Genomic DNA, 13,929 nt, shown 5'->3' on the forward strand with positions numbered 1-13,929 from the left:
AATATGTGCAAACTGCCCACTAAATTAAACCTGGTGCATGAAAATGTGTTTAAAAAAAAAAAAAAGGCTGCCAAGTGTGGTCTTGTTTGTTTACTGTAATTAAAATTATGGCTCCGATTTAATGCGGTATACCACGTTCTGATTCAGACATTAGTGTAAGAAACAACATTTGATGGTTTGAGGCCAATTTGCATTTAAAATTTCCCAAAATGGTAGCACACGACAGGGAGCAAAGTGTGTTCACTGTCCTCACAAAGTTGTTCACCTGTTTTCTCTTATAAAGTGCTCATGTATAAAAATAAAATTAAAAAAACGATGCTGTAAGACTTTATGCAGCTCTGGCTTTATAAAACCAGGTGGGCTTTAGTGTGGGATTCAGGTGCAGGAAAGAACAGAGATCGTCTCAGTGACACCTTGAGAAACCTTTTTACTGCTGATTCCTTTATTTTCTTTTTGTGAGGGAAGGTTCCCATTTAGCCTAGCAGTCAAGCAGGGAATTAAGGATGTAATCAGAACTGAAGATAGTCATCTGGACTATATTTGTGATTAAATGTAGAGGACATAGGTCGGCAATTTTCTTATTAAGTGCTGTTGTGCTGAATAAGGGCCCTTGGGGTTTATTATCTGTTCTTTAAAATTCATGACATTGAGGAGGACTACCACAAAGACCTACATCAGTCAGCACCAGCAGCTCTCAGTATAGCCAAGGATGCACCAGGGTGGAGCCTATTACTGAGTTTATTCTCATGGAAGTTGAGGCAGGAAATATTTTCTTCTTGTTACTCCCCATTTAATGATACTGAGGTGCATTTATTCATGCAGTGTACACACAGTGTCACAAGAAAAGTCCAGATGTGCACTATTATACTGGCTGGATATCTACATGCAGACGCTATGTGCATGTGTATGAGGACACACACACACACACACACACACACACACACACACACACACACACAAAGGAAGCAGACATGGCCTTTGGACTGAGTGAACTTTATCACCACTTCAAAGCATCAAGGTTGAACAGAGGACTCGGTTTCCTATAATGAAGAGGAGATAGTTAATCTAGCATTAACGCCTGGCTTCCCATGAGGAAACACCATGATTCAGGGAGGTGTGAAGGCGTCTTCAGTATGCGCAGACATACTCTCTCTCTTTCTCTCTATCTCTGTCTGACCATCTTCTTTTTTTCTTTCTTTCTCCATGGTGATACAGACCCACCACAAAGAGCGCTCGAATGAAAGGGGCGTCAAACGGACATCGATTTCTAATAGGGAACTTTCTGGATCAGCATGGGACTGGGCCTAAGTCACGACTGTGCTTCGGTCAAGGACACCATGTGTGGGAGCATCAACCGCACCTGTCTCTCTCCGCCAGGCACCAAATGAACCGCCACAGCAGGACACAGGGATCAGAGAGCAGTGGGAGTCTTCTTTCATCTCAGGGGGATTAGCGCTCCCATAGGCGAGAAGTATACGTGTGTATGTGCGCAGTGTTAACACTCTAGCAGAAGTATCTACCTTTTAGCCACAGGCAACACACTTCCTGTTTCTGCTGCATGCTGAGGTTTCCCCCAAGGCCACAAATATATGAGGCTCCATAGGCAAGAGAAGGATGAAGGTGAAGACATCCTCCTTGGGCGAGTTTTTTCTTAAAATAAACATGAAACTGTGTTTGTGCACTCTTTCCTCATGTGTAACAGTGACGGTTAAAGGTTGAACTACAACACTGTTGGTTGATTATATCTAAAATATTCAGCTTGTAAAAACACTGTTCAAAGCTCCCTGTTATGTTTAAGAGGAATCCCATTTGTATGAAGCAGGCGACACAGTGATGGTAACAAGAAAAATGTTGACATATGGTGGAGAGTGCCATCCGTGGTAATTCTAGTGCAGGCATTAAACATGCATGGAAACAGTGAAAGCTTCAGTGGACTGTATCCACTCAGTTCTACTGAAGTGACAGTGCCATTGGGGAAAAGGTGGGGCAAAGAGCAAAACCATCTGGGAAACAGAATTGCGTGACAATTTATGGTATGCTGGATCATCAGCCACTTCACACTAAGCAACACCTTTAGCTCTGTTCCTGCACACGAGCTTTTAGCAGAGGTAAGAGAATATAGGTGCTACATGGATACTTTTTATTCTGTCCCTCAATCCCGATCTTCTTTCTCCTCACACATACATTATGTCCAGACACATGTGTACACAGCCCTTCCTTAATTTCTGCCACACAGCCAGACACTGATGGTAACTCTTCACATACTGTCAAGAGAGTGTCTATGTGTCTCACCTTGTGCAGCCTTTCTCTTTTATTGATGCCACCACTAAGAATAAGAATGACTCCTGCTGCGCTCTGTGTCCTGGATACTAGAAACAGCCACTCAGCTCGAACTCTTCAAAGCCGGCTGTCTGCACACATTGAGGTACTTAGTCTCACCATGGAGGCAATTTCGCAAGATTTATGTTCAGTTACAGCAGTCCAAATGTGAATACATCATATGATATTGCCCATTTACTGAATAAAAATTGGACAGCTCGTATTTGGTCTTATGTGAATGAGTGATTCTTTTCGTTTTGATGACACAGGTGTTTTCTAATTGTGTTTCCCTGTTTTATATATATATATATATATATCACCGACTATCAATATGACACAATATTCACAAAGGCCTACCTCTCCAGTTACGCCAGCGTCCAATTTCAGACAGTCAAACATCACCACCCTCCCAACAGACCTGCTCTCCAAACCATTTTCCTTTTAAAAACAGACCTGGCCCTATCACAGCTGAATGCCCTGGCACGGCCATCCACCTGCAATATGCCCACTATGCCAGCCTATGCCTGGACACCAGATTCTGGGCAGCGAGCAGCGGGCAGCTCATAAATGAGTAATGGCAGTCACATTAACATTTGGTGGTAGGGCAGGCTAAGGGCAAGAAGGAGGGGCACCCAGGGACTGCAGGCGCTCCCTCTGTCTTATAAAACAGTAGCTGATTAATGTTTGATTCGAGCTGGCCTCATTCTTCCACCAGCACTGTGCAGAGCTAATCTGCAGACTGGCTATGTATGAGAGTGATGGAGCTCTAATGGTGAGGCAGAGAAAAACAGTTTGTACAGGTGCTGTTTGGAAAGGTTGAGCCAGCAGTACGCTGTCTTTCCTCTGCTTGTAAAATGAAAAATATCACGGTGCAGAACAGTTGAATCAATTCAAAATGAACTGGGGCATTAATAGGATAAGGCACAGAGACGATGATAAACGATGAGAACAGGACTACAACGGGGTCACTTTGGGTGAGTCTAATCTTCAAAGAAAACCAACTTTCAAAACTTACAGGTGATGAATTTATATCTATTTTTTTCTTGATTATGTACTCTTTAAAAAATGTCTGCACATTATGTGACAGGGATGTTTAAACAAAGAGTCTTAAGTCACAGTGAGGCTGTACTGTAGACACAGCTGTGCTGAGTTAAGCTTCCTAACATTTGCTACTTAAAACAAACAAAAAATGATTCTTAACACACATTAGCTGAGGCCTGAAACTTCAGGGGAGCTTTGGGATTCATCCTTTGCACCATGAATATCAGTCAGTATAAAATTTCAAAGTAATTCATTCAGTTATTGTCGAATTTCAGCCTGGACGAAACAGGTGGACCAACACTGTAACCGTAACCCTGGTGACACCACTAGCTTGGGTACAAAAAACAACACTTAAAAACAAATAATGAATTAATTAATGAATATCAACAGACTGTAATGAAAAAAGTTTGCTAAATCAGGTCAAACAAATATGTTTCTACAGTATGTGATGGCTTCAACATGTGATGAAATACTATATACAGTAAATATCCAGGACAGGCTGCTTTCCTATACTGTAGTACTGAGGAACTTTTTAAGGAGCACCAAGCTGCTGTGTACATGCATCCATCTTAAACATAATCTTAAATATAATATAAACGTAGATGGAGAGGCATATAGCAGATAAGTGGGTAAAATAAAAGCACAACCTACTACTTCCTACCATCAAAAGAAGTGCATACTGTATGAAACATCTAGTGAAATAGTAACTCGGCACACAGTCCTATCCTTTGCTATTCAATTCAAAATTGACAACAGTGAATCACGCAGATCCACAGCAACAGAACTTTACCTTTCATTCTTTTATTCATAAAATGTCAACAGTCGTATCCTGCTCCGTGTGTCTGACTCACAGGTGGATGGTGAATGTGCTGTTTTGGATGATGAGGGAGAAAATTGTAACAGCAAAGTGGTTCTGACAAGTTGCGTGACTGGGGAGCAGAGGAAATTAGAATTTGTCATAGGTGAGAAATACGCCTCTTCGTACTTCACAGAAAAAAACACTCATTTCATTTTCCTTTTTCCAGAGAGAATACTTTACAGTGTTTCACATTTCTCCCTCTGTTTCCATAAAAATGAGTGGTTGCATTACATTGTAGTCCTGGAGCTATTTCAGTGTCTAATCCCTCAAGATTAAAAAAGGAACATCCTGTGTTGCCGGCTTTACTACTATAACAAAAGGGAATTTACTTACATAAACATTCAGTACTGACTCTCACAGCCAGAAAATTATAAATTTAGAAACTAAACATCTCCAGTGTATTTTCTTGGGTGGAGGTACATTTCACTTTTTTTTAAAGTTTAAATTTTCACCACAATTTTCCTTCTTTTTTTCCGGGAACGTTTTTACACCTTATAACTGTTCATGTTAACAGAACAACTAGACCAAACATAACTATAGCAATATCATCAGTGAATTCTTCAGCTTTTAGTGCTATTTGCTTTCAAGTGGAGATGAACAATAATTACACAACAGTGTTATGTTGTTAATGGAAAAAGGCCCAGTGAGACTGGATGTGCTCTACATACCAAATTTGCTGCTAAATGGGAAACATTTCTGTGGCGCAGTGAAGAATTCAGAGAGAGTTTAAATGATATTAATGTGTCAAGTTAAGGTCGATTAAAGTAATTTGGTAACATAGAGGGAAGTGCAGTGAGAATAAACGTCAAGGGAAACAGGAACTCAGCAGGTTCTGTCAGCTGGGATGTTGACATATGCCGCAGGAAGTCAGCTCCAGCAGTAATCTTATAGAAATGACAGATTAGTGCTTATAACATAAAATGTCTGGAATGCATACACACGTACACACCCATCCACCCACATGAACACACAAACACGCATACACACACATAGATGCATGCAAACATGTACGCTCATTTGCACACACACACAACATTGCATTGAGTGCATCCTCTGAGTAGCAAAGTAATCTGCATGTGCAAGGAACACTGAGAGGTAGTGTTGATTGACAGGCAAATCGTTGCTGCTGAAATACCCATTTGACAGAGAAAAGCACCAAATGCATGAGTTAAAAGCCAGCCACAGAAATCGCCTCAAAATACTTCACATGAAAGCAAACTTGAGTATTTTGTGCGTCTTTCAGAACCGTCTGAGGTAAAACGTGCAGAAAATATCAGGGCCGCCTCCCCTCCCCCCCAAATGAAGAAATGTAATGCTCTTTGTGCAAACCAGGGATGTCAATCATAAGCGCTCCTCTTTGAGGGCCAGGCCTCATGCGAATGTCAGCTCAGTAGTACATTATAATTCCACCCCAGATCTTGAAGAATGACACAGTTCGGAAGCTGCACTTGGCTCCACCGTGCAGCTCTGCCACAGAGGGGAAAAGGGGATAATAAAAACTGCTTGCCTTTTTGTTCAAGAGACATTGTAATTTAACTGGTGGTAGAAGGCAGCGGCAATTGGTTTTAATAATGGTCTCTACACTCTAATTTGTGTAGGGATTTGCCTGGGCCAGCCTTGTCTCAGAGGCCCTTAATGCTACTGTGCCATGCGGCCTTGTAGCTGAGAGAAGGGGAGGACGTGTCTGAAAGTACTGAGCTGAGGAGAGCAGGGGAGATATACAGTTAAAAAAAAGAGTTGGAAGGAGAGCTGGGGAGGAGAAAGACTCCCATAGTGGGAGAGGATGAGGAAAGGGAGAGGTACTAATGTGTGCTGTGCCATTTCTTGTTACTCATAATGTCATATAATGTTGGTGTAATTAACCTGAGGAAATGTGGCTCCATTAGTCCCAGTCCAGGTGTTAAAATGAAGTGTGAATTAATTGGTCAAGTATACACCATGACTGAAATAATAATGCCAAATTAAGATGGGAGAAGGTGCCTAAGAGTAGATAGAAATCACTGCAAATTATCTTTTTTAATTACAGATTCATCTACCAATTATTTTCTTGATTGATAATTTAATCATTTTGTCTCTAAATATCAGAAAGTTCCTATTATATTTTTAAAGGCCATGATGATGTGTTCAAATGTCTTATTTTGTCAGTCAAAATCCCATAGATTTTCAGTTGACTATTATGTATGATACATGAAAGTTTGAAATCCTGACATTTAAGAAGTTGCACCCAGCTAATGTTCGAATATTTTTATTTTTAAAAATCACAAAAATCATTGCTGAATCATTTTCCGTCATTGATTAACTGACTAATCGTTGCAGGTCTGGTTGGCAGCGTTTGCTCTTTCAGCCGAAACAGGCAGGACTGAAGGAGGAGATGCCCGCATGTAATGTAGAAACTCACGACACGGTAAAGTGGCGTGACCCTGAACACATGCTCGCATTGTGCGCACTCTCTATTTTCTCGTTTGTATGCTCTGAACCTCGGCACAAAGCCTTAGACGCCATTGATTCCAGAAACTTCCCTGTCTGCTTTCATCTGCATCACAAAAGAGGCTTTTTTTCCCTCTAAAAATACTGATCAAGCTTTATCTTTCTGAAACATGTAATCCAGTGGGGGAAAGCTGGACTTGTAGCCATTAGGCGCTGTCCTCTGGTGCCTTGACTCTGTGCTGTCTCAGCCTTTGTAGGGAAAGGCCGGAGCAAAGCTTGTTTCCATTGAGCTGGGAGAGCTGGTCAAAGCCTTGAGATCAAGCAGCTTCCAGCACTTTTTTTCTTTTCAATAGCTTTGGAGGATGGTTGCAAAAATTCTCCACAGAAAAAAAAAGATCTTATGTTTCCCCTTGTCTCACGCAGGTTTGACAACATTTTTGAGGAAAAGTTTGAACATTTGGAAATGGTAAGTCTTAAATTGGGTAGGGTAAGAAAAAAAAAAAAAAAAAAAAAAGGAGCTCCTCGCTGGAGATGGGCTGCCATTTTTGTGCTTGTTTGTTTCCTTCTTCTCTGCTATCTCTCTTTGCACATAACTTTTGCACAAACCATCTGCCACACAGGTCCTGTGCGACTTTACTTCAAGAGCTCTTAGTGGCTGTCTTCATCAGCTCAAGATCTGCTGCAGAAAAACAGCTTTAATTGGTACTGAGGGGGAAGAGAAGCAGAAGGAGCCACATGCTTCACCACATTTTAGAGAAAAACGTGTGTGAATGATCAAGAATTGCAGCCTCTTTTTGGCAGACGCATTTAATGCATCAACTCACTGTTGTGTTTTTTTTTTCAACATGATCCCCCTTTGTAAAATCAAACATACAAATTAAAAGGATGCTCGAATTATTAAGTAAAGCACTCTTCAAATGAACACATGTTCACATTAGCAACACTAAGGCAAGCTGTTAAATTCCAGCCCTTAATTCACTTGGAGCAATAGCTCTCCAGATCCACGCAGGTAAATCAACTTGTCTGGCTAAAATTGCTAACTGTAATATATCACATTGGCCTGTCAATATCCCTGAGCCCTGAATTTGCCCTACTAAGCACTGAGCTAGAAAGATTGAAACAGCAAATGTCAGAACAGTGTGGAGCTGCTTTCAGGATCTTGCGTTACACGGGGAAGGAAGGAAACCTCACAGAGTGCAGCCAGCAGTGCAGTCCGATCCATTCCAGCAGGCAATTACGCTGTTTCACCAGGGCCACTAGCTTCACTACAATTAGGCTGACAGAAATGGCCTCTCTGACACATTAGAAGAAACCAGGGATGTTTTCTTCCCCCCTTCTCTTCTCTTTGCGCTGTCAGGGTTCTTCGCCGCTTGTGTTGTTTCAGAAGAGCTTTGAGACATTAGCTTCTGTTGTTGCTCTAGCTTTGGAGACATTTCGCAGCCCATTAGCTGCTCTTTCAGCCCCAACCCCTACTCAAAAGCAGGGGAGAAAGAGGGAGGGGTGGGGGAGACACAGACAGACTGAGAGAGAGACTGTACACAAAGCACTTCTGTAGGTGTATCTGGTTCAGAGTTAGTGATTTCAGATGCAGACTATTAGAATATCATTTAAATATAATCTATTGTGAAGATATTTAAGTGTTATAGGAATATTTATTAGGGGTCGACAGATAATGTTTTTTAAGGGCAGATACTGTTCATTACTAATCAAGGAGACTGATATTAAAAACTGATATATGCTTGCAGTAAAAATGAAAATTTTAGTGTCAAAATTAAGAACGCAAGCTTTTAATGCAGTTATGTTTCATTTATTACAGCATAACAGCTTTAAAGCCTTAAGCTTATACATTACAACACACTGTTAAAGATTAAACCAAAGGTTCCCTGTTAGCTTGTAGCCCCTTACAAAGAGTGTACATCTGTGTCTCTTTGTTGTTCCACCAAAGAGAAATAAATGTAACTGTTTAAGGTCCAAAGAGGTTACATTCTACAATATGTCACCAAGAAAAGCAAAGAATAAAGAAACATTCTGAAAGATTAATACACATTCAATTATATGTAGCAGAATTATGTTTTTTCTTCTTTCTGACTCAATCTGTCATCTCAGCACTCCTCAGGTTTATCTCATGACCCTCACCAACGGTTCAACCTGCCTCCACCTCCAGCAGCTACAACAATGAAATGCTGCTTATTCATAGACTTATCAGTATTAATAATGAACTTTGTTAAACTCATTTAACAGGTCAGTCACAACCCTGTCACTCATTTCTGCTAAATGAGTACTTAGCTGGTATAACTTCTGTACTCATACATTGTGGTATTGAAACTTTTACATAAACGATCTGAGTACTTCTTCCATCACAGTTTAAATGTTATATATTAACAACATGTGAATGTAGGGAACCTGTCATTCAAAACGTGGCTACTTCTTTACTAATGATTAGCTGATTGTGTACAATAGAAGTGACTATTCAACTCTGACATCAGTCCTATGCCATCCATGTATGGATTAACATGGATCTTTGATGCAGATCCATTGTGTCTAAAGTCTCTAACAACAATCCAGCTCCTCTCTAACAGTTACAAAAAACAGAGTCAGAGACAGCTTAAGGACCCACTTCAATAATGTTACTAGTAGTTGTGAGTTGAGAGTGATTAACTGGTGATAATAATGTTATAGCCTATCAATGTTTTGCTGTACTCAGCTGGCTAAATTATGGCTCAAAAAATTAACTTGTTGATGTTTGCTATCACTTTCAAATGAGTTCAACGAGACTTAACGAGACTCAACATTAGCTTAACTTACATTATGTCACTGAAACAAATTGCATCATTTGGGTATTTGCACAGTGTAACTAGAAAGCTGGGCATGTTTGTTATCATAGAAATAGATCATAAGATTGTGGTGTTTTTAAAACTTTTCAAACTTAAAACGAATATAGTGATGTTTGTTGTAACTTTGCCAATAATGTGCTACCTCACCTTCTAAACACAGCTATGCTCTCTAATCTGAGCTGCTCCAGTCTACAGATGTTTCTCTGTGTCATCTGTGGTACAGCACCATGTACAGTCTTCAGTGCTGATAGGCTATTACTCCTGATGTGTACCCAAGCAGATAGCGCTGTGGGCGGAGCATCGATTGACAACACAGAGTGGTGACTACAAACAGAGGGAGGAGGCTGCACCACAGTCAAATAAGTGAATATTGGCAATCGGATAAAAAACAGACAAACATTGCGATAATGGTAAAAATGCTGAATATTGGATCCAATAATGAGCCAGGCTGATGATCAGTCAACTCCTTATATTCATTTCTAAAATGAGATTGCTGACATGACAGGATCTGCAGGGAGAGGTAGAGTTGTTTATTTGACCATAAAAAGACATTCATGTAGTACATCAGATATCTAACTGTCTCAATATAATCACTGTTGCCTTTAGCCAAAAAAAAAGAGGAAACCATATATCAGTTTATGAGCTCACACAATCAGCAGCGATCAGAAGTGAAAGCCGATGGTCAGGATATTGTAGCCTAATCAGCAGTACATGCACCGTGCGGTTTATATAGTTTGCTGATGTGCAGTGCGGTTTGGCCGAGATGGAGTTAAGGTGGTTTCCAGCACACTTGATGGGGCTGAACAATTTGCACGGCTGGCAGAAAAACCATAATCAATCCGGAGATTATAGATAAGGGCACTAAAACCAGCCAAGCACAGCGTTTTCTCTTATCGCAATTACACCTTGCCCTCCTGCCTCAGGTACAGCCAATTAAACTGGGAGAGGATGCGCCAGCAGCCACTTCACATTGAGAAGACCTATCAGACAACTCTAAACACACTCCATCACTACAGAAGGGGCGGAGGAGAGCTTGTTAAGCACTGGAAGACACATGATGAAAGCACAAGTGTGCACCTCAGGTGTATATGCTGTATGTTTATGTCAGTCAAAAAAACACACATGCACGTATTTTATTATGAAAACAGTTATTGAATGGCCTGAATGATAAATGCTCTGGTGAGTGATAAGCAGTCTACTGGATGGTTGCCTGCTGGCTGCGTTTCATAAACGGACCAAGGGCACACAGACCTTGCCCTAACACAGCCTCCCTCTCACTCTCTCATCTGCTTTTTAATCCATTCATTACTTCCCTCTTCTTTTTCTGCCTTTCACTGTGGAATATCACTCACATTATGTGACTACTCAGCAGTACAGAAAAGGAAAGTAGGTGTGGGAGAGGAGGCAACTCATGCGCGGGTTTTAATGTGAGAGCAGCAGGGTGGTTAAGAAAGGCAGCGGTGAGGTCAAAATCAAGGATAACACTTAGAATGAATACAAATCTTTGCTTATTGTGACTTTCTATTCCCTCCTTATTGTTCAAAACTAACACACAGAAAAGAGTGGCATACATACTGTTGCTAGGTCGGCGATGAAAAATTGATCACACAAAGTTCTCTGTGCTGCGCATCACTGCTGTGTTAAGTTAACCAGGCACACAAACACAAACCTCACGGGCTTGATCTGAACCACAACTTTACACTTCTCTACCCTCTCACCACTTTGAGGTTTCAAAGCCTAGATGCACAGCATGTGGTGTTTAGTCTACACTGTGTGATTCCACCACACCCATTTAGCTCGACAATTTCACCCTGTAGCACCATCCCTTTCGCGGGGCGGAGAGAGAGCGAGTTAAGCGAGATCACTTCTTGTCTCAGCGCCACGCCGAAACTCGACATGTACAGCGGGAGAAGAACATGAAGCTGTGTGACAGAAGAAGAGAGGCTGACACAGGTGGTCTCGTTTTGCTTACAGGGCAGACCAGATGTCCGGCCTGAGTATGCACGCACGCACACACACACGCACTCACACACACACACACTAACAAACACACACACATATACACACACATGCAGACATGCAAAGTAAGACATAAACAAAGCTGGCACATTGCATCTTTCTACCTGCTTGATGAAATAATTAAATTGCTCCTTTGAGCACTGGAAGCCATTAATAACAGCAAGACAGGAGGGAGTCAAAAACAAATTCAAATGAAAAGAGGCCGCCACAGTGGGGGAATCCATCTACTCTCTATTTAGACTACATGGAGATGCGTTCCACTAATGCTGGAATGAGACAAAGTGAAAAAGATACTCCTTATTGGCTTCTTATTAAATACTACTGGAGTCAAAAGGGGGTAAATTGACTAAGTAGGTCGACGCAAAAATGCGTGTGGGGAAAATATGCTAAATTCAAATTCTGATTGGCCACATGGGTCTGTGGATGCTGCTTCCATAATTGCCTTTGCTTGATGTTTTTGTCCTCGTTTCAACATTTGCCGTGACATGCAATGTGCTGGAGAGGAAAATAACTTCCTGGTGATGCAAATGATGTTTGTGGCTCGGCGCTTCCCCACCGAGACCAACACATCTGAGAATGGTTCCTTCCACATCAACACAAACAGCCAATCGGCACTAGCTTGGCACAGTCCGCGCACAGATGGCTCCAAATCAAGCTAGTGTGCGGCTTCAGTACTTACCACGTTCGCTGGACAGGGTGGTGTCTGTCAACCGGGGGGAGAAAGAGAGGAAAGGGGGGGTACGGGGAGGGGGAGAGAGAGGAAAAAGGGGCACGGGGAGAGGAGAAGGAGAGAGAAGATGATGATTAGAACATAATAGGTTTCAGTAAAAGTGGCACTGCGATACTAAAGTCACCGTTAAACAAGAGAACAAAACAGATCAATGAGGAGGGTTAATGGAAAGTCAGGCAATAGCTGGACAGTGACATATAAAGAACGCAGGGATGCTATTGGACTAAATTTGCTGTCACATCAGCGTAGTGGCTCACATTTGTCTCTGTCTATTATCCAGGCAGCACCATTTAACCAGAATACAGTTTGTTTTCTCTGTTATACTTCTTGTCATTGCCTCAAGCTGTGGGATTCATCATTATCTTCAAAAGCTTGTAGTGATGTCTATATTGCTCTTGTGCTCACTCATTGAAACACAGGAGAATTGCGGGATATTGCTCATGCACATTGCACACAGTTATGTACAATCGTCGTGGGCGATATTTATTCAGACCTTGGCACCACAGCTGCGTGACAGAGAGAGTGGAGAGGCAGCCAGTGGAGGTTCTTGATGTCTTTCTCCTGGTTGCCTGCCCTTCGCATGTCCTCCAGCGCCAGCATAGTTGTTTCGTGAGATTTGATCAGAAGTAATCTCCATGGCTCCTTTTTTTTTTTTTTTTTTTTTTCCATGTGTGCATTTATTACTCTCATTTTTTTAAATCTGGAAAGCCTTAAAGCTGACTGAAACTTTTTTTTTAAACACCAGCTCTGATCACACACACTTGGTCACTAAGTTTGAGGACATTACAATTCCCAGGCCTGTGATTTAAAAAAAAAAAAAAAAGTTTGAATAAAAACACTAGGTAATGGCTCTCTGTTGGTTCCAGACATGCACAATTTCATATTAGTAAGTTGCTCTTTGCTTACTTGCAAAAAGTTAGCAAGAAAAATTAAACTTGTGGTGTGGCTGTAGACTCTTACTGGGGATATTTACTGTCGCAAATTACTGTAAGGGGAAAAAACTTTTGCGATAACCCTATTTTTTAATTTAGCAGTGCATTTACTAAGACTATACATTTAAATGAGCTCAGCCATAGTTAGTCTGATTTTGCAGTCTGCTCAGGGCTGTTTTGTTGTGCATGTCTGAAAAGGAAAGGAGCAACAAAAGTGTTTTCTGCTGTTGAACTCTAATAAGTGATTGAAGAGAAGACAGCTGGAACTGCAAGCGTTATATTGAGAAGAACGCTTTATGAGAGAAAATATTGGTTAAATATTCGCTCAACAAGGTCAGTGATTGAATGGGTTTTGAAAAATCTGTGGGTGATTTTTAGTAGAACTCCTTTGACAAGATTGTTTTTCTACAGATAATACAACAGTTAATTACTATGTTATCGCTATGAGACATTCAATGCCTTAGTTAGTGAATCAACCCTAGTTTAGCTTTCACTCCAAGCACAGAGGTGATTTCAGTCTGTTGTCAGATGATGTTTATAAGATGATGTTTCTCACACATGGCAACCTTTAAATACAGGTGTGTGCAGGTTGTTTATCTGACATAACTCCAACATACCAAATTAACCCTGACATTTATTTCAAGCCTAAAGCATCTATTGTGGATGGAGTTGTGCTAACCAACATTTTCCTCCTCCAGTCTGCCTCTGTCAGTTTGTTGTGTCCCTGAAATCTTGAGATAATGTAGAGCTTTAAAAGTGTCCTATAAC

At 41.1% G+C, this 13,929-nt stretch overlaps 1 protein-coding gene across 1 annotated transcript in view; it reads right to left on the reverse strand.

Annotated features, from left to right (window-relative positions):
* The window catches only part of cdh4 (cadherin 4, type 1, R-cadherin (retinal)), a 190,590-nt gene that overhangs the window by 99,177 nt on the left and 77,484 nt on the right, over nt 1-13,929 (reverse strand). The window contains exon 3 of the mRNA XM_053315209.1: nt 12,179-12,202. Coding sequence (XP_053171184.1) covers nt 12,179-12,202 — 24 coding nt within the window. The remainder of the gene's footprint in view (nt 1-12,178; nt 12,203-13,929) is intronic.

This window comes from Scomber japonicus, chromosome 3, assembly GCF_027409825.1.
Source record: "Scomber japonicus isolate fScoJap1 chromosome 3, fScoJap1.pri, whole genome shotgun sequence".
Lineage (NCBI taxonomy): Eukaryota > Metazoa > Chordata > Actinopteri > Scombriformes > Scombridae > Scomber > Scomber japonicus.